The sequence below is a fragment of the Coenobita brevimanus genome, chromosome 29 (assembly GCF_032717465.1).
Source record: "Coenobita brevimanus isolate Jiangsu-jjx chromosome 29, ASM3271746v2, whole genome shotgun sequence".
NCBI lineage: Eukaryota > Metazoa > Arthropoda > Malacostraca > Decapoda > Coenobitidae > Coenobita > Coenobita brevimanus.
The window spans coordinates 29023005-29048810 of NC_136982.1; the positions used below are offsets into that span (position 1 = coordinate 29023005).

The following is a 25806-nucleotide window of genomic DNA, read 5'->3' on the forward strand; positions in this document are numbered from 1 at the left end:
TTAATAATTTCAGTTAGATATGAGTGTGTTGTCCTAGATGACTGGCTGAAGAGTGTGATTAAAATGTGTTCAAGGGTAAGGGTGATGCCCTGGGAAGAGGAAATCGTAGAGGTATAAAACTTATGGACTATATAATGAAGGTAAAGGAAAGAGTCCTAGAAGGTACAGTAAGGGAAAGAATGAATATTGATGAGATGCAGTTTGGGTTTATGCCAGGCAAAGGGACAACTGATGCCATATTCATTGTTCGACAGCTTCTGGAAAAATATATAGGGAAGAAAAGGGGTGTGTACTTTGTTTTTGCTAATATGGAGAAGGCCTTTGACAAAGTCTTTAGGGAGGTGGTGAAGTTGACAGTGAGAAAGCCTGGAATCATGGAGTGGTTGGTTAGAATGGTTAATGCTATATATGTGGATGCTTGCACCCAGGTGAGAGTGGCTGGAGATTTGGGTGATGACTTTTTCATGAATGTTGGTGTGCATCAGGAGTCAGTCTTGAGCCCCATATTGTTTATCATGGTGCTTGAAGCTCTCTCACATGACTTCAGGAATAGACTCCCCTGGAAGGTTTTGTATGCGGATGATTTGGTGTTGATTGTTGAGGATGAAAAAGAGACAAGAAAGATGTAGGAATTGGAGAGATGGAATGAGAGAGATGGAATGGGGACTGATGTCATGAGGCGCTTAACTGTGGTCCTCATCTCCGTAACTTAGGCCTTTGAGCCTGTAGTGGGTTATTCACTCAGTATCCTGCGATACAGGGCCACTGCATCATCCAGGGTGCCGTAGTTACCTTCTTTAGGTGTTACCATAGGTACTTATTTTACCTGCCGACCCAGAAAGGGAGGATGGGCACCTGAGTGGAGTGATGCCAGCTACCCTAACCAGGATTTAAACCCTGGAAGTAACAGGCCGGCAGCTTCACAGAGACGCTGACTACTCTACGATTGCGGCTTGGGTTTGAGAGTAAATGCAAATACAAAATTGATGATATCTAGGATTGGTGGTGGTACTGTCAAGGCAGAGGAAGTGTGGCCATGTGTAGTTTGTCACAAGGGTTTGGGAAGTAACTCCGCCTTGTGCAGTACTTGTGATGAGTGGGTGCATAAGAGATGTAACGGTATTAGAGGTAGACTGTGGAAATTAATAATGCTGATTCATGTTTGCAGTGTGTCAGTGAGAGCATGTAGAGACTGTCAGGCATGAGAAGATTAATCTTGCTTGAGAGTTTCAAGGGTGCATGGAGGAGTTTTGATATTTGGGGTACATGTTAGATGCTGGAGGTGGGGTTGGATGGGATAAGGGCTGAGTGGAAAAAGTCCAGAGAGTTGTTGCCTTTTGTAACATTGAGAAGGCTGTTCCCCCGTGCTAAGGGATCTTTGCATGTGACCTGTGCTAGGAGTGTAATGCTGTATGGTAGTGAGACCTGGGCAATAAAGGAAGAGGATATTCGTTGGCTCAAATGTACAAAAATGACAGTGTATTGTGTTCTTGGATTCACGACATGCTGGGGCTGGGGCTGGGATTGCGATTGCAGAGTTGAGAGGAAGGATGGGACTGGAATGTATTGGTACTGTGATGAGGAAGGGTAGATTGAGGTGGTCTGGGTACGTTGAGAGGACGGAAGATGACAATTGGATGTGGAAGGTGAGAAGTGTGAACATCAGAGGTAGGATTGCAAGAGGCAGAACAAAGTCATAGAGTGTGACCTCAGGGATAAGGGACTGGATAGGAAGGCTGCCAGAGATCGAACAGCGTGGATGGCCACCATTAGGAAGGCTGCTAGAGATCGAGCAGCATGGAGGGTCATCATTAGGAAGGCTGCCAGAGATCAAGCAGCATGGAGGGCCACCATTAGGTGACCAAGGCCTAAGCATGGAAGCATGCTGGAGCCTTGGTAAGTTATATGATACGATACATTATTTTCTCGGCGCTGTATGTGTTTCTAATATCCCAAAGTGTTTGATTTTTGGCAGTGTTTAATGTTTGTTTGAAGCTTTAAATGCTGTTGGCAAATGATGTTTATGCACAAAAATACAGGTAGTTTAGACTGGCATGATTGCCTCAAAGCATGAAGCAGTTGTACCATCATGTTTTCCCAAGTATCAGTGAAATTATTATGTTGTCAAACAACTGTTGTTTTAACAGTATAATTTCTTCATACATACAGTATATGTATAACTTGAGGCAATAAAGCGAAGCAACTTACACTTGTAATTTTCGTAACATTGACAGTTATGGGGAAAAAAAGCAGCAAAAAACTTACTTCAGTACTTCCCTGTAAGATATTATTGAAGGTACCTTATCTCACCAATGGTATTCACCTAGCATAAAGTATTATTCTTCTGCTGGTTGTACAGGACTTGTATAATGGTGACTGGATACACCTTTTCTGTAAACAGTACAGCATTTCTTTAAATTTTCAGGTTGGGGAAGCCACACCACCAGCTACCCACATCCCTATCTCACTGCTGCCGCAGCAATTGGTATGAGTAAGCATGACATTAACCTCTTCACAGAGCGCCTTGAGAAGTGTCTCATTAAGTTCCTCAAGCAGAGAGCAAATAATTTGGGAAAAAAAGTAGAGGAGAAACAAGAGGAAATGAAGATGCAGGAAGATTATGCGTCGCAGGAGAAAACTGCAAAGAAGCAGGAGGGAAGTCTTGATGAATAATAATGGTTATTCCACGCACAAGATATTTGGGGCTGTTTTCGTAAACCTTATTAAGCTATATAGCTATAAGGTTGCATAGCTGTATAGCCATATTGTAGGATTGTATCTTTTTACTTTCATCTTTACTCATTGAACTACAGTACTGAACATTTCAAAGCAAAACTAGAATGGATATGATTGTGAAAAAACAAACTGACTGATTTCTGGCAGTTCTCCTCTGTTGAGATTTGTTTATTAAAAGAATTGGTTTAGATTTGTTTAAAATATGGTCTTTAGTAATTCAAATGCTGTCTTTCATAATATTGTACAGTATTGTGATTGTTTAGTAAATTTGATTAATGAGTGTGAGATGGTTGTTACGTAGGCCAGTGATTCTTAGTGTACACTGCCAGTAATACTGTTATGGTTATATTGCATGGTATACTGCACTGTTGACTAAATTTATTGTATTATGAAGCATGTTCAATTACAGACTTTATTTTACTACGCTGGGTGGTAACCACATACAGTAACTAGATTTTGGCACCTGGTGGTTTAGTGAGTAATTATGGCGCTCCAGTTGGATTGGGCTGGTGAAGGTTTATATCCAAGGGGTGGTTGAGGTTTATTGCTCATGTAATGCCACTCAGGGATGAGTGAGGCTGGTCACTCTCATCTTAAATATCAGGACTAACTTGCCTAGCCCCAGGCCCCTACGCCCCTTATGGGGCAATGTAGGATTGGATGATGAATGATGAATGAAATACTTTTGAAGCTGCTTGTATCCATGTCCTCACAAACAAGTCTTCACTTCCAACAGGCAATCCTTAGCTTATCATCATAAAAAATCTGTTTCTCTGATCAAATGGTGTGGGATTTTAGATCTGAGAAACATTATGTTAAAAAAAACATGGGTACAGTCCTCTCTTGTTGTTATTTTTTTAAAGTTTCAAGTGTAGGTGGAGTTTTATTATTTTATTTATTTATTTTTTGCAGTTGGTGGGGGCACCCATCATTTACTCACTCAGTTTAGTGATACTGTATTCCAGGGTAATTGTACATTGAGTGGCATGCTAAATGATTTCCTGTAAACCAGGAAATATAAGATGCTGGATGGTAGCCTTATAACCAACCAATACGTGTTTCCTAAGTTTAAACAAGTGGGTTGGTGGAGGGTTAGTGCCCCTCCCTGGAAAGTAACTAAGTAAAAAGACAAACAGAATGTCTCGGACCAGGACAGACCAACAGGTGATGACCAAGGACAGTACAAAGGACGTGGTTTGAATTTCAACTTGGAATGTAATGGGTGCAAATGATGAGGTGAAAGGGAGAGAGTTTGTCCAGGTGCTTGAGGATACAAAAGTGGACATATGTGGATTGACATGAGACTAAATGGAGAGGTGAGTGCCTGAGAGAGTAGGAGTATGGATGGGGTATATGTGTGGGAGTAGGTGAGAATAAGGGGGCAAAAGAGGGTGTCTGTACTGTTGTGTGCAAGGGATGGAAGGAGAATATAAGAGAGTATTGACCAGTTGGTTCATGGTTTGTGCTAGTAAAATTGAAAGGAGGAATACAAATGTGGGTGATTGTGTGTGTGCGTGTGCCAATGGAAAACCCTGTGAGCTGAGTGAAAAGAGTATCTGGGCAAATGTGGAAGCATGCATGGAAAAGTTTGACAGGAATGAGTCAGTGTTTTTGATTGGAGATACAAACAGAAAAGGAAGAAATGTGAAGCTGGATGGGGTAGTTGGTGAGTGGGGTGTGCCTGCAGAAGTGAATGAGAATTGCAATGCTCTAGTGGACATTTGTGCAGGGAGGGGACTGATGATAGCCAATACTCTTTTTCGGCACAAAATGATCTAAAGGTATGCATGGGGGAGGCAGTGGCTCAGTCGTTAGAGAGGTGGCCTGAAGTCCTACCGGACCCAGGTTCAAATCCCTGCTGGGGCAGGGAACAGTTTAATGATTTGAATTTAATAAAATCAGTCTTTACTGATCTACCAGAAGACCTGCCGACATGTCGTAAAAATACCCCCGCTAATACCGATACACTAGTCCTGTGTGAGACAGCCCTAGCATGTATTCAGTATGGCTGGTGGGTGTTTGCGCCAAAGTGGTGACATGTAGAGGTGTATGGTATGTAGGAGGACTACTGGGCCTTGGGAGCAGGCTGTGAAGCCTATGCCCAGAATCGGATATGAAAAAAAAAAAAAAAAAATGAGAAGGGTGGGTGGTGAACTGAATGAGCAGAAGGCAGTTATTGATTATGTGGGTGTGGATCAAAGAATGAAAAGGTATGTAATGGATGCAAGAGCATGCAGAGGTTTGGTGGTGGTACAAGTCAAGGTACAAATGCAATAGCATGAATAGAAGGAGAGAAAGACAGGAGGAAGTAGTCCATACAAGGAGGATTGAAAGGTTGCTAGTGGATGGAAAAAAGGCAGAATATAGGAAAGAAGTGGAGGAGCCATTGGGTAAATATGATCTGGAGCAGATGGAGGAGGTGCAAGGTGTGTACAAGATATTAACAGAAGAAATCTGTTCAGCATGTGAGGTGGTGTGTGGGTTGAAGAGAAGACTAAAAGGGGTGCAAGGAACATCATGGTGGAGTGAAGAGGTGAGACAAGCTGTCAGTGCTGGGCAAGTTCCATACACCTTCTGCACATCCACACTGTGCGGAAGTGCGAAATGTTGTGCGGAGGTGCAGTGTGTGGTCACCTCGGTAAAAAGGTGCAGAGGTATGGGTGCAGAAGTGCAGATTGGTCCTCACACCCATTCACGCACTAGAAAAAGAAATAAATGTAAAGAGACATTGATCAAGCAGCATTTGCATAACAAATTGAACACAGATGATAAATAGTATTAAATGCTAAATACTAATCACCGTAATCAGTGATCAGGCAAGCGTGAGGCATCCCAGGCGCATATTTTCCTTTTCTCCAAATTGGATGGCAAATGCACCTGGATCACTCAATCAGCCAAGACAGCTGAAGAGACAAAATTTGGTGACCCATCTGGTGAAATATTACTGACTAGGAGTGTATATCGCCTTATAGGTGAAACAAAGAGGCAGACCCCCCTTGTTTGGTTAGGGTACAATGTGCTGATACGTGGAAGAAAGGTAAGGTCTGGTTTGGCTTCTACAGTAACTCAGTGCTTTAGAAGTTTATAAAAGTATTAATAATAAAAACTTACATGTTTATATGTATAGATAGATAGATAGATAAATAGATAGATAGATAGACATATGTATAGTTACTGCCCACATAACGCAGGAATATTGAACCCTGAAACTCCTTCTTCATGATAATTTTGCTCTATAGGGCCATATGTGTTACGCTAGGTGTTTAAGGGTCAGCTTCCCATCCCTTGAACGCCTAGTGTGCAGCTGGGTTCCCTTTCTAGACCGGAGCTTAGACAAATAAGAGAGAGACAGGACACAAAAACTCAAGGTGACAACCTTACATGTGTATTGACTAATTCTATATGTGGAACAGGTAGATGTCACAACAACAGGAATCTGGCTAATTATGAGTCATGTACTAGCATCGTAGTATTGCAAAGGATATTATTTAGACAATAGTTCAGATAGCAGTTGAATGGCACAACAAATAGTGTTTGTAGTATTTCAGGCAGGGGAATAGATCACTGTCACTTGGAGAGAAATATAAACTGTATTTAGGCTGGGCAATTATTTCACTGGTCTTGCAGAGCAGAGGAATTACACTATGAAGGCCGAGTCTGATGTTGACTGAAATCACCGCACTCTTATTAGATCTCTCTTCTTACTCTCACTATGTCACTGTTTGCCCAAATCACAAGTATTATACATTACTAGGCCTTGGACTTACGTTCTCATGGATAATACACTGCCAAATATTCCAGTCACTATCACACTGTCATTGCACTCTTCACCGTCACTCACTGTCGGTGGGGCGGCGGCGTGGTTAGTGGGGGGCGGCGGGAGGACTCTCAGCCCGACTCCTGATGGAGGCTAAATCCCGCCTGTGGCCTCTGTATCCAGCAGCCACGGGATCACTCGTAGGGGCGTCCTCTCTCGTCCGGGGCTGGGGGCGGTGAAGGGCCCTGCACTGCCAGGGCTGGGAGTTGGAGTGCGGCCCTCAGGGCTGGGGCCGAACAGCCTCAAAGCGCTCACTTAGGAGCCTGATGGAGGACGAGGGTTGTCTGTGTCAGGGTGGGGAGAAATCTCACCCTGGGAGTCCTGGGGGCGGTCTTGAGGGCCTGGTGGCTGCGGCCTCAAGCCGTCGGGGACGCCGTCAGGAGTGAGCTGCGGCGTCAGTCGTTGTTGGAGTCCGTCAGGTAGGGTCCCTCTGGAGCCGGCTGGGTGGAGTACAACCTTGGGGATAGCACAGGGCCTCTCCACAGGTCCTTGGGACTGGGACCTTCCTCCTGGAGGATGTCACGTCATGGGGGTGTGGCAGCACCTGACGGAGGAGCAGCTGCTGGCCGTCTCCTGCTGTAGGGCCCGGCTGCTGGCCGTGACCTTTTAGGGGTGTGGCTTCCGGCCGTAGCTAGGGCCCAGCTACTGGCCGTGGCCCGTGTAGGGGAGCGGCTACTGGCCGTCTCAGGGGCACCTTCGGAGTGGCTACCGGCCTTCTCCAGACAAAGGCGGGACTGGCTACCGGCCTTCTCCGGACAAAGGCGGGACTGGCTACCGGCCGTCTCTTGAAGGAGGGGTGAGCGGCTGCCGACCGTCTCAGGGGCACCTTCGGAGCGGCTACCGGCCGTCTCCTGATGAAGGCGGGAGTGGCTACCAGCCGTCTCCTGAGGGAGGGGTGAGCGGCTACCGGCCGTCTCCTGGGGGAGGGGTGAGCGGCTACCGGCCATCTCCTAATGAAGGCGGGAGCAGCTACCGGCCGTCTCCTGAAGGAGGGGTGAGCAGCTACTGGCCGTCTCAAGGGCACCTTCGGAGCAGCTACTGGCCGTCTCCTGACAAAGGTGGGAGCAGCTGCCAGCTGTCTCCTGAAGAAGGGGTGAGCGGCTGCAGGCCGTCTTGAAAAGGGTGCGGCTACCGGCCATTGCTGGGGTGCTGCCTGGAGCTAGAGTAATAGCTCCACCCCAGTCCTGTTGAGGGTCAGCTCGCCCACAAGGTAGTCTCCTTTTCCTGCTATGGTGGCGTCAGGCGAGTTCCGGGTCATAGGGGTGCGCGGCCTGGTCGGACATGTCCCTGTCGCCTGGGGTCGGTTTGTGCTCTGTCTGCCCCTCCGTAAGCTCCTCCTGGGGGTGTTGTGTTGCCCTCAGTCACCATTCCCAGCATTTTACCACCATTGTCGGGGAGAAAATCACGTCCCCATGACTGGAGGTGATAGATTTTGGTGGTGTTGGTGTGGTGCACAGGTTGGAGATGTTGAAGGAGGGTGTTCCATGCTGTGGCAGCTGGGTTTTCGGCCATCTGGGTGTCGCAGGTGACGAAAAGGGTGGATGTGTTGGTGGTGGTGCGGAGGAGTCGCAGGAGGTGGAGGGGGCCATGGATGTGATGGTTGTGTCTGGAGGGCAACGCCCATGTGGCTCGTCAGATTCTCATGTTGGTAGGTCTTGTCTCCTGTAGAGAACTGTGCTGAATGCTGGAGACCGCCGTGGAGTGTGGGGTTTTATGATGGGGCAATGCGGCATGATGTCTCTGGGGAGTGGCGGCGGCTGTGATTTGGGCTTGGTGTAGCATGACTGTGTTAGGAGGGGGAGTGTGGTGTTGCAGTGAGGTGAGTGCTATAGGGGTGGGGGCATATCGAGTGGGTGAGCGGGAAAGGTAGCCGGATCGTGTGATGGTGGTTTTTAGGGTGGGTGTGGGTGGCGAGTTGGGTGCTTGTGGGCGGTGTGGTGGAGTTGAGGGTGGTGGGAAGGTGGTCAGTTTGCATGGGGGCGGTGGTGCGGTGGCAGAGCTGGGAGTGATGATGGGCGGTGAGCAAGGTGCACTGTGGGTGTGTGGAGGAGAGGTTGGTCCATGGGCTGGACATGTGGTGATGGGCGTGGGGGATGGGGAGGCAGGTGGGGAGCGTGAGGGTGGAGGGGCGGCGACGGGGCTGGGGGTAGAGCTGGGTGGTGGGTGGGGTGAAGGCTGGGTGGGTGGAGAGGTTGGCGTGTGGGCAGGACATGTGGTAGTGGGTGTGAGGGATGGGGAGGACGGTGGGGAAGGGCTGGGGGAGAGGTCGGGAATTTGCGGCGTCGGTGAGTCTTCAGGTGAGGTGTGATGTGGCGTGACGGGGGAAGGGGTGGTAGAGGACGGGGAGGGGGAGGTCGAGATGGCAGGGGAGGGGGAATTGTAGCAGTTGTAGGAGGTAGGAGGAGGTGGGGTGGACTTGGAGGGTGGCATGGGGTGTGGGGTGGGGTTTGGGGGAGCGGGGGCATGGAATGGGCGTACATAACCTGAGCGTGCGGGGTGTGTTATGATAATCGACCGCTACTTGGCAAGGGTTGGGGACGTTGGTGATGGTGTAGGGTCCTGTGAAGTGAGGTGCAAGCTTGTGGGGTGTAGGGAGCTGTGCTATCATGACGGTGTCACCCGGTTCGTACGGGTTGGAGGCAGTGTCAGGTTGGAGGTCCAAGCTACTATGCAGGTGAGAAAGCCACTTTTTGAGATGGTGAAGGGGATCGGATGTGGGGGAGGTTGCAGGGGGTTGTAGGTGTCGCTGCATTGGTAGGAGGAGAGGTGCTTCCCCAAACACACGTTCATAGGACGATATGCCGTCTTCTCGTGGGCAAGAGTTTATGCCCCATAGCATGATCTTGATGTGTGCGGGCCAGTTGTCGTTCTTTGTTTCTTCTATCTGGGTACGGAGCTGGTTCATTAAGGTGTGATGGGTTCGTTCGCAAATGGGGATGAGTGGGGGATGTGATAACCGAAGATTTGAGCTAACTCCTGCCAGATTTTACTGGTGATCTCCGGGGCATTGTTGGAGTGGATAGTCTGTGGGATGCCAAAATATAGGAAAACATGACAGATCATTGCTTCGGCAACTGCAACGGCATGATGTTCCTTTGCTGGGCAGGCAACGAGGAATTTTTAGTATGTATTGACAAAAGTGATGACATACCGATAGCCTGATTTTGGTGGCAGGGGCCTCACTATATCGATGGATAGTAACTGCCAGGGCTTGTGGGCAGTGATGTGGCCTGACAGGCCGGCAGTGCAGGTGATGTCTTTTCCTAGGGTGCACGCCCGGCAGGATTGGACAATATCCTTGGTTAGGGTGGATGGGTTGGGGGTCCAATATGCATCATTGAAAGCCTGCAGGAGCTTCTTCGCGCCCAGATGGATCCCGTTGTGGGTGTGTAGGTGTCAGATGGCATCGAGGGCAGTGTCGGGGGTGAGGACGATGTGCCCTGATATGGTAAATAGGTGGTTGCCCTCGCGGTGTAATTTTGGAAGAGGTGCTGGGGGATCCAAGGGGGTTGTTCCTTATTTTGCCACTGTCGGAGGAGATTGGGCTTAGGCTGTACGGCACTGATGGGAAGCCAGGAGAGAGCATCCGCGTTTGTGTGAAGTTTGCCGGGGCGGCAGGAGATCTCGTAGTTAAACTCCCCCGGTGTTTCGCGCCATCTGATGAGCTGGGCGTTGTGGGTGTCGGACTGCTGCAGCCATTGGAGGGATTGGTGGTCGGTAATGATGGTAACTTGGGTCCCCAAAAGGTATGCCCGGAAATGGTCCAAAGCCCTGACAATGCCCAGGTATTCACTCTTCGTGACGGCGTAGTTCTTCTCCGCCTAATTGAGGGTGCGGCTGGCACAGGTGATGATGTATTTGCAGCCCTCTTGGACTTGGGCTAGCACAGCGCTTATTGCTATCAGGGAGATGTCGGTGTAGAGATGGAATGGAAGGGAGTAGTCAAGGAAGGCCATGATCAGGGCGGAGAGAGTATGTCCTTTAGTTGTTGGAAGATGGCTCATCTCTCATCTGTCCAGAGGAAAGGTTCTCCCTGGTAAGGTCGTGGAGTGGCTTGGCAATGTGGGCAAATCCCTTCACGAAGCGTTGGTAGTAGGAGGTCAGGCCGAGGAAGGCTCGGACTCCGTGGACGTCTTGTGGAGGGGGGATGTCCATGATGGCGCGGAGCTTGTATGGGTCGGGGAGATACCATCCTGGGAGATGACGTGCCCCAGGAAGGAAATGGTTCTGGCGGCTAGGATGCACTTAGAGGGCCGTAGTTTGAGGCCGGCTTGTGGGATGCGGGAAAAGATATTTCGGAGGTGCTTGAGGTGGTTGGCCCAGGTTCTGCTGAACACAATAACGTCATCTAAGTAGGTCAAACAGATCTCCCAGGTGAGGTCACTGAGGATGGACTTCATCAATCACGAGAAGGTGGCAGGGGCATTACAGAGGCCGAAGGGCAGGATGTTAAACTCGTAGTGCTTTCCATTGCTGGTAGAGAAAGCGGTTTTGCCTCTATCTTCTGGCCACACTGGTACCTGGCAATACCCCGATTGGAGATCAAGGGTGGAGAACCAGGGGGCGCCAAATAAGGAGTCAAGGGAGTCGTCTATCCTGGGGAGTGGGGTGGCGTCCTTGATGGTGGCATTGTTAGGCCGGCGATAATTGACGCAGAACTGCACAGTGCCTTCCATCTTCTTCACGAGCACAACAGGGGAGGACCAGGGGCTGGTGGAAGAGGAAACGACTCTGGCCTCGATCATTTCCTGGACCCGGCGGTCTTCCTCCCGCTGCCTGGAATTCTTTCGCCGGGATGGCTGGCAGATCGGAGGACCTGTCATGTGAATCTCATGAGTGAGGTAGGTGGTATGTCCAATGTCGGTGGGTTCCGTCATGAACAGGTCCTGGAAGTCCAGGAGAAGGCGGCGGAGGGTGTCAGATTGGTGGTCGGAGAGATGGTCGGGGATGGGGGGCAGGGGGGAGGGGGAGCTGGGATGGAGGGGCAAGGCTTGGCTTCTTCCATCTCTCCTATTACGAGCCCTTTGGGTAGTGTTAGGGGGGAGGGAGCAAGGTCAGCAATCCGGACTGCCGCGACATGGGGGAGAAAAGTGGGGGGTAAAAGGCAGGCCGAGAGGGTCCCAGTTGGCAGGTGGGGGGAGAACAGGACGGACGTGCCTGTGGGCCTGTTCAAGGGCAACCAGGTTTCATGGTGGGGGGGAATCGTTACTGTGGAGGAGGTGATAGCGGGGAATGTTGGAGGGGAGGGGATGAGAGAGGGGGGGGGAATCGGCTTGGGTCGGGGAATGCAAGTGCACACTGCTGGGGGGGGGAGGGTCAGGGGACTTCCGGTACTGGTGCTGTCTATTGTGGCAATCGATGGTAGTTCTTAATTTCTGTAACAGGTCCAGCCCCAGGTATCCATCATAGTTGCAACAGGTGGAGTCGAATATGATGAATATGTGTTGTGTCAATGCTGGTTGGTGTGTGTCGACATGAAGGGCCCGAGTTTCCCCATGGATAGGTATGGGGCCATCCCCCTCGTCTACAAGATGGGCTGACTTTGGGAAAAGTGGGCTAAAAGTCGACTTGTGACGGGAGTGAAAATGACTGTACAAGCAGGAACTGGCTGCTTCTGTGTCGACCAGAAGTCTGGCTTTCACCCTGTTCAGCCTCATCTTGTTGCAGACTGAGGGGCAGTATTTAGGGGAAGTGGCCCCCGCCACTGTGGGGAGGTGCAGAGTCGGTCCTAAAAATCCAACTGCCGAGGACCGCCTTCTTCCTCTTCTGATTTCATCTCCCCGGGTTCAGTTTCTTACATGGGTGCGGGTTCGTCAGCTGGCTCCTCGTTTTCTGAGGAGGAGACTTTACGTCGGCCTGGGGTGATTGGCTTGCATCTAGCAGCTTTGAGTTGGTCCCTGATGTCGCGGAGTGGGCACCTGGAGCTGCATGCCGAGAACTCCCAGGGATTAATCAAGATGAAGTTAGGGTTCTCCTCGTGACTGGGGCGTCTGTGGGTGGGGTGCACCCTGGGAGTTGGGGTGGGGCTAGTGTGCGGCAAAAGTGGGCGAGGCTTGACTGGAGGTGCAGGTTTGTAGGTGGGGAACTTATTCACCACGTTGATTTGTTAGAGGGTAGGGTGGGAGGTCAGAAGGCGTCGTATAAGTTGGATGTCCCTGTCCAAGTCTCCTGTTGGGTCGTGGATCGTGAAGTGCTCCTTGACCATGCTGGGGAGGACTCTGAGGAAAGTGTTGAAGGTGTGTTGCTCCCAGATTTCGTCATCCACCTCCTGGTAGGCGACAGTAACCAGGCGTCTGGACTGGATTAAAGTATCATCATGGTTGCCATCGTATGTCAAGCTATCCAACTGGGATAGTGCCACTACTTTTCCTAGCGAGGGTGTGATGGCTTGGATCACGAGCTTCGTGAAGTATTGCCAGGTGAGCCCTGGAACAATTTTTGGCACGATATTTGCCGCCGCTTTGCCGAGTAGTGGGAGTGTTACTGCTATTTTTTGTCTGTCGTCCTCAAACCCGACAACTAGCAATGGCTTAATAATTGCAAGATTCATGTGGACATCGTACTGATCTGGATCAAATATAGGCAATTGCACGTGCGGTTTGGTTGCCATTTTGCTGGTATTTCCTGAGTGCCTTTCTCGTATGCCCGGGTCAAGAACCACCGCTGTCCACCAGTGTTATGCCAAGTGTTTAAGGGTCAGCTTCCCATCCCCTGAACACCTAGTATGCAGCTGGGTTCTCTGTATAGACCGGAGCTTAGACAAATAAGAGAGAGGCAGGACACAAAAACTCAAGGCAACAACCTTACACGTGTATTGACTAATTCTATATGTGGAACAGGTAGATGTCACAACAACAGGAACTTGGGTAACTATAAGTCATATACTGGTATCACTGTATCGTGCAGGATACTATTTGGTCAATAGTTCAGGATACCAGGTGAATGGCACAATAAATAGTGTACGTAGTATTTCAGACGGGAAATAGCTCGCTGTCACTTTGAGGGAAATAGAAACTGTACTTAGGCTGGGCAAGTATTACACTGGTCTTGTAGAGCAGAGGAATTACACTACAGTATAAAGGCCTAGTCTGATATTTGCTGAAATCACTGCACTCTTATTAAATCTCTCTTCTTACTCTCAGTGTGTCACTGTTTGCCCGGATCTTGATTAGCACACATTACTAGGCCTTGGACTTATATTCTGTTGGATATCACATGCCCAATATTCTTGTCACTATCACACCGTCACTGCACTATTCACTGTTACTCGCTGTCGGTGGGGCGGCGGCGTGGTTAGTGGGGCTGTGGGAGTACTCACAGCCCAACTCCTGATGGGGGCTGAGTACCACCTGTGACCTCTGTATCCAGCGGCCATGGAATCACTCGTAGGGGCATCCTCTCTCGTCCGGGGCTAGGGGCGGCAAAGGGCCCTGCACTGTCCGGGCTGGGGGTTGGAGTGCGGCCCTCAGGGCCGGGGCCGAACAGCTGCCTGAAACATGCCCTCAGGCGCCTGATGGAGGATGAGAGTCGTCAGCGTTGGGGTGGGGAGAGGCCTCGCCCAGGGGTCCTGGAGGCGGCCGCGGGGGCCCGGTGACTGCGGCCTCTTGCCATCGGGGACGCCATCAGGAGTGAGCTGTGGCATCTGTCATCATCGGAGTCTGTCAGGTAGTTCCCTCTGGAGCTGGCTGGGTGGAGTACAACCCTGGGGATAGCACAGGGCCTCTACACAGGTCCTCGGGACTGGGACCCTCTTCCTGGAGGATATCGCGTCATGGGGGTGTGGCAGCACCTGACAGAGGAGTGGCTGCTGGCTGCCTCCTGCCGTAGGGCCTGGCTACTGGCCGTGGCCTTTTAGGGGCCCGGCTACTGGCCGTGGCCCTTTAGGGGCCCAGCTACTGGCCATGGCCTGTGTGGGGGAGCAGCTACCGGCTGTCTCCTGAAGGAGGGGTGAGCGGCTACTGGCCGTCTCAAGGGCACCTTCGAAGTGGCTACTGGCCGTCTCCTGATGAAGGCGGGAGCGGCTACCGGCTGTCTCCTGAAGGAGGGATGAGCGGCTACTGGCCGTCTCAAGGGCACCTTCGGAGTGGCTACCGGCCATCTCCTGATGAAGGCGGGAGCGGCTACTGGTCGTCTCCTTAGGAGGGGTGAGCGGCTACTGGCAGTCTCAAGGGCACCTTCGGAGCGGCTACTGGCTGTCTCAATACGAAGGCAGGAGCGGCTACCAGCCGTCTCCTGAAGAGGGGGTGAGCAGCTGCAGGCCGTCACAAGAAGGGCACGGTACCGGCCAACGCTGGGGTGCTGCATGGAGCTAGAGTAATAGCTCCACCCCGATCCTGTCGAGGGTCAGCTTGCCCGCAAGGTAGTCTCCTTTTCCTGCTATGGCGGCAGTGGGCGAGTTCCAGGTCATAGAGGCATGCGGCCCGGGCGGACTTATGTCCCTGTTGCCCAGGGGCGGATCGCGCTCTGTCTGCCCCTCTGTAGGCTCCTCCTTGTGGTGTTGTGTTGCCCTCAGTCGCTATTCCCAGAATTTTAGTTTTTTCACCAGTATCCAATAAACAGCAGCGCTTATTGCATTGGACTTGCAGAACTTATAAAACACTTATAGCACTATAAATCACTTATAATATTCGACATTCACTTATTTATAAAAACACACACTTGTGCATTCTATTTGCACTATTCCACATACCTGCTTAGTATTCATGCTCGGAATGATACTCAGAAAAACATTTAGGGCACAGGGGGACCATGCACTGTGCACATTGGTATGTCTCTTTTCGTGCTGGGGGACAGCGTTTGGTAATGTGACAGACGTGGCACCGCCTGTTGTTTGGCCTGGCGACCTTCTGTGGTACGGCCAATCTCTACCAGTATTTGCCGCTGGAAATACTCAGCACAGCTTAGTCTGTCCGCCGTAGGTGCTGTACCCCACCTAGCACCTGTTACCTGTACGGTTGAATATTCTTCAAGGAGTTCGTGTGCAAGCTCTCTCTCAAACTCTCGCAGAAAGAGAGGTTTCCTGACGAGCTCCTTGAACAGTATGAAACTGTTTAGGATGGCGATATCAAGAAGGTGTAAAAATGCCTTCTTGCACCACCTGCAGGACTTACGTAGGCAATCAGCCTCACCAATTTGCATGTCCAAATTATCAACAAGCCACATGTTGATCTTATAATTGTTGACATCATCGGGCTTTACCACGGGTTCCCTGGTCCTGTAGTCTGTTTTTCCAGTTTCCACAAACACACCCTTATGTACTGTAGACAACATGTTAACCCGTCTCTTGTCATGCCAGAGAAGGGCTAACATGTTGTTACATTTCTTGGTTAGAAGGGCTCCTTTCCTAGTATTTGCCGGAAATACAGGGAAATTCTTTCTGTTTGCCCTAACAGTTCCACAGGACCCAGCACCATGGTCAAGCAAATACTTGGTCAACGCCAAGGCAATATAATAATTATCGGTATACAGAATGTGGTGAATGTTGAAATACCTTTCCATCAGCACTTTCATGACTGATGCCAAGAAACCATGAGGATCGTCACTAGGTATATCAACATCTGTTGCCGAATAAACTATCACATCCAGCACATATCCAGTCTTGCAGTGGCAAAGGACAAAGAATTTAAGGCCAAAGCGATGACGCTTCGACGGCACATACTGAATAAATGCCAGCCTGCCCCTGAATAACACCAGCGACTCATCAATTACCACTTTCTGAAACGGACGAAAACCCTGGCAAATGACTCTTTCAGCATTGTTAGGATTGGTCATATTTTCCACAACCTGTCGTTCGGTGCAGGCCCATAATTTTTACTGAAGGAACCTAAGGATGGCCAGGTACCCGCCATGGGCCATGTACTTACCAAAGACAGGTAAGCCCACGAGTTCATGCACCGACCAATAGTCATGGAGCACATTTTTTCTTACGTGTGCCATCAACATCTCCCTCACTTCCACAGGTATCCAGTCATGCATGTGTGTGCTCTTGCTGACAGCCTCATCCGGTCACCACGCACACATGGCCTGGGGGAAATTTATTTCCTCCACCAGGTACTGCATGATAGCAGTAGTGAAAATAGCCCTGAATATACTAATAGTCCAGGGCCTGGGGGGAAGCTCATCCTCCTGCACACCTGCTCCCTGCTCCTCGAACACTGGCACAGACAGCTCAAATCCGGCTCCATCTTCCCACACAAAGGTATTGATTCTACCCACATGTGGTAGAGCCGGCCGTCTGCCATGTGCAGGACGTTTCTTCTGCGCTCATGCACGCCCAAGGGCATGGGGTGAGGAGAAAGGAGAGGGAGAGGTGGGGGAGTAAGCTGGTGATGACTCTCCTGACACGGGACTTGCCACTCAGTGCTGAGTATCACCACATGGGGTTCGTGGGGGAAATACGACTCCCGAAGGGCCCAGTTGTAGTGAATCCGCCCTTGAGGTGCTAGGCTGAGGTGTAGGCGAGCATCATAGGGCGAGACGTCGGCGAGCTGGCGGCGAGAGTGCAGGAGAGACGGCTCCTTGGTGATTATTTCGCTAATGACCACCAGCTCCATGCTCACCTGGCCAGTGTACTGGGTCATCTATCTCTGCCTCCTCCTCAAACCCATCATTGTCGAAGGCCCTTCCCTCCTCCTGCAGGAGTTGAGAGCCTTCTCTGGCGTCTGAGAGCAGCTAGGGGTTGGAAGGCTAGAGAGGTCGCTCTCCACAGGGTAGCTCTTCCTCTCCTTCAAGGACGTGCTCTCACTAAGTATCCGTGAGGACACGGTGTTGTCCAAGGCACAGCCAATGGTATTATCACTTAGCCCTTTCCCCGGCACTAAGGGCAGAACTTTCGTGGGGGTCAATAAGGCAATAAGCCCTTCACACAGTGTTGCAGAATTGGATGATGACGATGAAGAAGACTTGGCTCCTCACGCTATCAGTGCCGTGTACAGACTGAACCGTGCATCCATGGGGTACCTGGGGGTCCTACCTACTCAGTGGGTATCATAGAAAATGGTCACGAGTTCAAAGGGTGACAGGAAGGTGAGTGCGGTATGTGGCATGAGCTGGTAGCTCTCCGCGCCGTGAATCATGACAGCTATACCCATCAGCCGGCAGTATAGGGTTGTCATTGCCTTTGCTTTGACCCTCAGAGTCAGATACAGGACATCCCAGGAGGAAAGGACATAACTATGGGAAATGATTGGTGAGAGAATTCTAAGCAAAAAAATGCTATTTCTGCATGTGACCAAATCATAACCATTACAAGCTACAATTACAGATAACCTTATTGGTGAAAATGGTCTCTCTCATTATTCATTCATAAGATTATCAGTAAATGTAGCTATGTAACAGATGAGATTTGGACCCATGTTGATACAGCATTTTTTGCCTAGAACTCCCTTTTCATTGATCTCCCAAAGTTGTGCTCTTTCCTCTTGGGAGACAAATGAATGCAGGAGGAGTCCTTTCACTGTTTGATGGACCACTGATAACAGCAAGAAACAAGAGATGAGGGAAGGAAAAGCCAGTGTGGAACTATGGTAAATAAGAGCCAAGTCAGGGGACTGTCACACACTGGTCTAAAGAAGCAATTTCGTGGCCAGAAGCCTACGAATCTGGAAACATATGTTTCACTTTATTATGCTTTTTCTTAACATTCTAGTAAATTCCATTGTGATATTTTATAAATTTGCCTACTCTGTTGTCATAATAAGGTTTCATATAAAAAAATAATTTGTTAAATATTTTATTTACAAAGATGAAAAGTATTCCAGATACAGTACTTATTCATGTAATGCTAGGTGTTTTAGGGTCGGCTTCCCGTCCCTCTAACGCCTAGTGTGTAGCTGGGTTCTCTTTCTAGACCGGAGCTTGGACAAATAAGAGAGAGGCAGGACACAAAAAACTCAAGGCAACAACCTTACACGTGTATTGTCAAATTCTACAAGTGGAACGGGCAGATGTCACAAGAGTAATTATTCTGGGCAATTATAAACCTTATGTCTAGATTGTGGGTAGTAGTATCACGCAGGATACTATTAGGGACAAGATCAGGCACAAAGTGAATAGCTCTTTAGTTAATACCAATTAAGAGTCCTAGGGCAGAGAAATCAAGCACTGTCACTCGTGGGAAGTCTAGACTTTCATCTGTTTAAGCGGAATTCACTTTCACTGAGGCCGAGGCACTGTTATCACTGTTGGGCTGTCTACTTGACTTCACTGTTACACTGTCAATTATTACTCTAGTTTTGAAAGCCCCAATTGGTCTTAGCACGAGGCTACGTCACTGTGATGGAATTATGGTCACTCAGACACACACTTTTTCACTGCTTGGCTGTATTCACTGTCTCGCTGTTACCTTGCCTATTCCACCTTTCTTTTACATTAACACTGACAAGTTTTATTTCTGACTTCCCATGTTTCTAGTAACTCACTGCTCTGCCCTTGCTTCACTGTTTCACTTTCACTGTACTTTCAGTCATTCACTGTTGAGACTGGGCGTGATAGCGGTCAGGAACAAGGGCGGGGGAGAACAGCTCAGTCCACTACTGACAGGGCTGAGCTCCGCCGGGGGTCCCCATATTCAGGGGCCACGGGATCACTCACAGGGGAGTCCTCTCTCGTCCGGGGCTGTGTGCGGCGAAGGGCCTCGCGCTTTCAGGGCTCGGGGCCGGAGTCGGGCCCACTGGACTGGGGCCGAACAGCTGCCTGAATCGTTCGCTCAGGCACCTGATGGAGGATGAGGGTCTCCAGTGTCGGGGTGTGGGGATGTCCTGCCCATGGGTCCTGGGGGCGGTCTCAAGGTCCTGCAGGCTGTGGTCTCCGGTGGTCGGTGACGCCGTCAGGAGCTGGCTGTGGCATTAGCCTCCGTCGGGGTCCATCAGGCGAGGCCCCTCAGGGACCGGCTGTAAGGAGAAGAGCCCGTTGGGGGGTCACAGGGCCTCTCCAGCAGTCCTCAAGGCTGTGACCTCCTTCTGGATAGTAGTCTCGTGGAGGGGTGGCAGCACCTGACAGGAGCGGCTACAGACCGTCTCCTCTCGTAGGGCCCGGCTACTGGCTGTGGCCTTCTAAGAGCATGGCTACCGGCCGTCGCAAGGGCCCAGCTACTAGCCATGGCCTGTGTGGAGGAGCGGCTACAGGCCGACTCAAGGGCACCTTTGAAACGACTACCAGCTGTCTCCTGATTACCTCCGGAACAACTACCGGCCATCTCCTGTAGGAGGGTCGAGCGGCTACTGGCCGTCTCTAGGGCACATTCAGAACGGCTACCGGCCGTCTCTAGGGCACATTCAGAACGGCTACCGGCCGCCTCGTGACAAAGGCGGGAGCGGCTACTGTCCATCTCCCGATTACCTCCGGAGCGGCTACTGGCTGTCTCCTGCAGGAGGGTCGAGCGGCTACTGGCCGTCTCTTGTAGGGCACCTTTGGAGCGGCTATCGGCCGTCTCCTGATGAAGGCGGGAGCGGCTACTGGCTGTCTCCTGATTACCTCCAGAGTGGCTACCGGCCATCTCCTGTAGGAGGGTTGAGCGGCTACCGGCCGTCTCAGGAGTGCTGCCTGGAGCTAGAGTAATAGCTCCACCCCGATCCTGTTGGTGGTCAGCTCGCCCGGAAGGTAGTCTCTTTTTCCTGCTATGGTGGTGGCGGACGAATTCCGGGTCATAGGGTCACGTGGCTTGGGGGGAATTATGTCCCTGTCGCCCAGAGTCAGGTAGCGCTCTGTTTGCCCCTTCGTAGGCCCCTTCTGGGGGTGTTGAGATGCCCTCAGCAAAAATATTTGGTATTTTAATTCATGTACTCGTATACTGATTACCTTCTTTCTCCCTCAGTTACATGTAATCATCATTGAAATGTGCGCTCCCGCCATCAAACCCCCCACCCCACTGCGGAGCCACAGCCCCACCCCCACCCCAGGAGGACGCCACAGAGGGCCAGGTAAACAGGGTGCAGACTCGGATTGAAAAGAGCTCAGGTACACCCCGGCCCTATGCCCCTCTTGCCCTCAACGCAACGTACTTCACCATAGCAGGGATGGGCAACTACTCGCCCAAGCAAGCTCCCATCAGGATCGGGGTGGGACCTGTAAACTCGCAGTCCCAGTCAGCACCGCGGTCTCGGCCACCGTCCAGACTGCAGAAGGATCAGCCACCATCCTTCCTTCTGCTGTAGCCCCTTGCAGCGCTGCTGCAACCACACCTGGTACGCCAGAGGGAGGCGGAACCGCGGTCTCGGCCTATGTCCAGACCGGGGAAGGGTCGGTCACCATCCGCCCTTCGTCCACCTCCTCCTCCTATGGGAGTGGCACCGTGACCTTGGCCACCATCCGGGTTGGGGAAGGGTCAGCCACTGTCTGCCCTTCAGCTGCTGCCCTTGGGGACTTTGGAACTGCGACCTCGGCCACTGTCCGGGTCGGGGATGGATCAGCCACTGTCCGCCCTTTGCCCAGAGTCTCTAGGGCTTCCCCATTGCAGGAAGTCCCTGGCACGGCCTACCCTCTACCCAGAGGCTGCACGGGACATTCTCTCCCCTCTCTCTCCAGGTGTGGACTCCCGGAGGATCTGCCGTTTAAGGATCAGTGGCGGGGTCCAATACCTGAGGAAGGGATCCATACCCTTCAGCCTGCCCCTGACGGACGCCCTACGGATGAGACACGGCAGCCAACCGCTGACGACGCCTCAGTCCAGAGGTGACCGCAGCCCCCGTCTTCCCAGGAACTCCCTCAGGACCCCAGAGCAGGACAGCCCTGACCCCACTCACTGTTGGCCCTCCATCCAGAGTAAGAAGTGGCATGCCCGGCCCCTGATGCTGTTTAGCCCCAGCCCCGAGGTCCACTCACCAAGTCAAGGCCCCACCAGGAAAGGGCCTCTCTGTACACCAGTCTGCAGCCACGCCCCGACAACCTCACCCTCCGCCAGGAGCAGGCTACGACAGGCACGTCTACTGACCCTGTCAGGCCCCAGTCCCGAGGGCCACCCTCCAGGTCGAGGCCCCACCAGGAAAGGGCCTCCCTGTACACCAGTCTGCAGCCACAACTGGATGACCTCACCCCCCTTCAGTTGTTCCGTGCCCCCTACGGGAGGGTACACCCAACTACCAGCCTCCCACACCCGGGCGCCACTTATCATTAGCCCAGGTCTCAGCGGCCCAGTAAGCCCAACAGTGTAATACCAGTGCCGCCATTGTGAAGCAGGGACTGACAGTGTCTGTGTTACATGTATCACCCACACCTATGGTGCAGTGAGAACTGACAGTGTCTATACTCAACATAGTGGCACCTCTAACACAATGAGAACTGGCTAAGTTTAGAACTTACTAAAATACACGCTTCCACCGCCGGGCCCCCCACCCTGCTGAGGAGCCACAGCCCTACCCCCACCCCAGGAGGACACCACGGCGGGCCAGGTCACTGCGGGATTGGCCCAGAGCGAGAAGGGCGCCGGGGCACCCCTACCTTAAGTCCCTCTTCCCCTCAACCTACCCAACGGTGACAATGCAGGAATGAGAGACGACCTCATGGATGGAGCAGCCCTCACCAGGTTCGGGATGGGACTGCTCCAGATACAGTCCCACGCAACACCGCGGTATTGGCCACCGTATGTACCGGGGAGGGAACAGCCACTGTATGCCCCTCAGTTGCTTCCCCCTGTAGCACCGCCACAACGGCCACCGTGTGTGGGGGGGAGGGAGCGGCCACCGTACGCCCCTCAGCTACAGCCATATCTGGAGACAGCCTCGGTGTACTAGCTATTGAGCACACACTGACAAGCAAAGGCAGGAGGAGTGGAACCGTGACAATGTCCACCGTACGTGTCGGGGAGGGAACGGCCACCGTATGTCCCTCATCCACCTCCTCCTCCTCCTACGGGAGTAGCACCACGGTAATGGCCACTGTACGTACCAGAGAGGGAGCGGCCACCATACACCCCTCAGCTACATCCCATTGGGCAGGCAGAACTGTGACAACAGCCACTGTACGTGTCGGGGAGGAAACGGCCACCGAACGTCCCTCGTCTGCCTCTTCCTCCTTTGGGAGCAGCACCGCCACAACAGCCACCGTACGTGTGGGGGAAGGAACGGCCACCGTATGTCCTTCTGCTGCTACCCTTAGAGACCGTGGAACCGCCACAACAGCCACCGTACGTGTGGGGGGAGGAGCGGCCACCATACGCCCTTCATCTCCAGTCTTTATGGTTCTCCCGGAGGAGAAGGTCCCTTGCACGGCCGACTCACTACCTATCGGCTGCGTGGGACGCTCTGTACTCTCTCCCTCCAGATGTGGTTTCCCGGAGGTGCTGCCATTCCAGGAGTGGTGGTGAGGTCCTGTCCCTGCCCTGCAGCCGACCCCTGGACGACACCGGCCCTCGACGGACGCCCGAGAGAAGAGGTGCTGCAATCTATTCCTGACGGCGCCCTGCTCTGTAGGCGACCGCAGCATCCAGCCTCCCATGGCCAGCCAGTAGGCACCAAAGCGGGACCACTCAGGCCTCACTCCCTGTCGGCCCTCCGCCCGGAGTAAAAGGCGGCAGGCCAGCCTCCTGAAGTTGTTTGGCCCCAGTCCCGAGGGCCACCTACCAGGTCGAGGCCCCCAGACAAAAGGGCCTCCCTGCACCCTAGCTACGAAGCAGGCCCGGGCAGTGACGCCCCCGAGAGCCGTATATTGTCTCCTGCTGGAAAGCTCTCCAAAGGGGCCCCCTCCCATGCCCGGGCGTGACCTCCACTAACCCCAGGGACAAGTGGTTTAGTGCTGACGGCCTTTACCCCTCAAGTTGTGTCAGAGACTAAGTGAATGGACAGAAGTGAAAGTGACAGTAGAGCAGTGACAATATAATGTAAAGTGACAATCAGTGAATATAAGCATAAAGGGAAAGTGACAGTAAAACAGTGACATTATAATATAAAGTGACCATCCGTGAATATAAACACCAGGGCAAAGAACAAGGGTCAGTGAACACGAACAACAAGGTGACTGTGATATACTAGAGTACTGTGTCTATACCAGTGGCGCCCCGAGATAAACTGAGACCAGCCAGTAAAGACAGAAGCAGTAAAATAGTGTCGCCGCAGCTAAGTGACATTCCCGTGTGCCGCAGCTCGCGCCCTGTAATGTGTATAGTAATATCAATCAATCTGACCCTTCACTCCATCCACGTATAGTATATCCTGTCGAGTACATTAAAAGACAATTGTGCCTTAACTCCAACAACTGTACTGTGCCCTAGTGACTTGTAATATCCATGTGTGTTGAAATAATTGTATTTGCCCTCAACAACTTTACTGTGCTGTGTACACTTTATACCTGTAATAGTAACTCTGTCACCCTGTCCATTCTATATCCAGTGTCTCTTGTAAGGAGTTAGAATTAAGACAACAGATGTGCTAAGGTACTCTGCCGAGTTTTTATGCCCTGTTCCTTTGTGGGTGCTTTATTTCCGATCCAGAAAGAGGACCCCGCTCAGTCGTGGGCGTTTTTAGGACGAGAGGCTGGACTAAAAACACCTAGCATAACACTTACGAGTAGTACACTAAGACTGTATGGTAAAAGCTATTCAGACTGTACTTACAACTACGATGTATTGTTGGTAAATAGTAATTGTAATGCTAGGTGTTTAAGGCTCGACTTCCCGTTCCTAGAACACCTAACGTGTAGCGGGGTCCTCTTTCGAGACCAGGGTTTAGCACAAATAAGAGAGAGGCAGGACACAAAAACTCCAAGCAATAACCTCTACACGTGTATTGCTCAGTCAGACAAGGGACAACAGCTGATGTTACAACACAATATGTGGTCAACTATAAACACTTATAACTAGATAATCAGTAGCTCGCAGGATACTATGGTAGTATGCACTTTAAATGACACTCGAGGCATAGTTTGCAGAATTAGTACAGTCCAAGGTCTCTGTGCACGTGGAGGAGTTAGTGGTGCGACTCACTAGGGGAGGGCGTAAGACACTGGGGTCTAATTGTAATTATGGCAGTATGAGGCGGAGGGTATTGATAGCACATTCAACTTATTATTTTCCGACAGCAAGGGACTTTTGGTTAATTATTGATACAAGCTCCGCGGGGTGGGTGTTTCTCTTATTTCAATACAGCCCGAGGTTTCTGTGCGTGTGGAGGAGTTAGAGATGAGGCACTGGGGTCTAATTGTATTTATGGTAGTATGAGGCGGAGGTTATTGATAGTGTGTTTGATTTATTATTTTCTGAGAGCAAGGGACTTTTCGTATATTATTAATACAAACTCCACGGCTTGGGTATTTCTCTTATTACAATGTGAGGGGTGTTGCACATGGGTCTTATTCACTATCACTTAGATTCTGCATGGGTTATTCACTGTTCCGCCCTGTCATATATTAGACCATTATTCCAGATTCATGTAAACAATTGGTCTGGTGCTATGAATGCACTTTATCGCCTTGTCACTGTTACACTACACTAAGGGCGCAATCATTGTCTCATAAGTCACTGGGTGGCGGGGAGACACGCAGGCGACAGTTCCGCCGGGACAGGGGCACTGCCAGGGGAGGTCGTGCCGAGAAGGCACGGGACTACATCCAGGGGCGTCTTCTCTCGTACGGGGCTGCATGTGGAGAAGGGGCCCTTGCTTTCCGGGCTAGGAACAGGAGTATGGCCCACAGGACTGGGGCCGAACAATTCCCTGAACCTCTCGTTCAGGTCTTGGCCGGAGGTCTTCCACCATTGGGGCGTAGGGAGGTCCCGTCCGGGTGTTCTGGGGAGGGCCTGGAGTCTCCGAGGGCTGTGGCCCCCAAAGCCAGGCAGCGCCGTCAGGAAGGGGCTGCAGCACCGGTCTGCGTCAGGTGGTCTTCTCCAGGGCCAGTCGTAGGGAGCAGAGGCCAGGGGAGGCTATAGGGCCTCTCCAGTACTCTTCTGCATCCTCTGCATCAGGGGTCAGGACACTCGGCTCACGCCGGGGCGCCAGGGCTGCTCTCGGCTGCTTCTGGCTGTGGGGCCCGGCTACTGGCCGTGGCTTCCCAGGGGCGCGACCATAGGGCGCCGAGGCCTGGCTACTGGCCGTGGCCTGAGAGGGGGAATGGTTACCAGCGCACCTTGGGACACCTTCGGAGCCGCCACTGGCCGTGGCCTGAGAGGGGGAATGGTTACCAGCGCACCTTGGGACACCTTCGGAGCCGCCACTGGCCGTTTGACGAAGGTGGGAACAGCTACAGGCTGACTCCTGCAGGAGGGGTGTGGAGTGGCTACAGGCTGACTCAAGGGCAACACCTTCGGAGCAGCCACCGGCCATCTGACG

The 25806-nt window shown here is 51.8% G+C and overlaps 1 protein-coding gene across 3 annotated transcripts in view; it reads left to right on the plus strand.

The window, feature by feature from the left end:
* The window catches only part of SecS (Sec synthetase), a 203652-nt gene extending 200929 nt beyond the window's left edge, over positions 1–2723 (plus strand). For all 3 annotated transcript variants that reach the window (XM_080268681.1, XM_080268682.1, XM_080268683.1), the window contains one exon: positions 2426–2723. In XM_080268681.1, coding sequence (XP_080124807.1) covers positions 2426–2673 — 248 coding nt within the window. In that variant the 3' untranslated portion in view covers positions 2674–2723. The remainder of the gene's footprint in view (positions 1–2425) is intronic.
* Positions 2724–25806: the final 23083 nt, after the last annotated feature.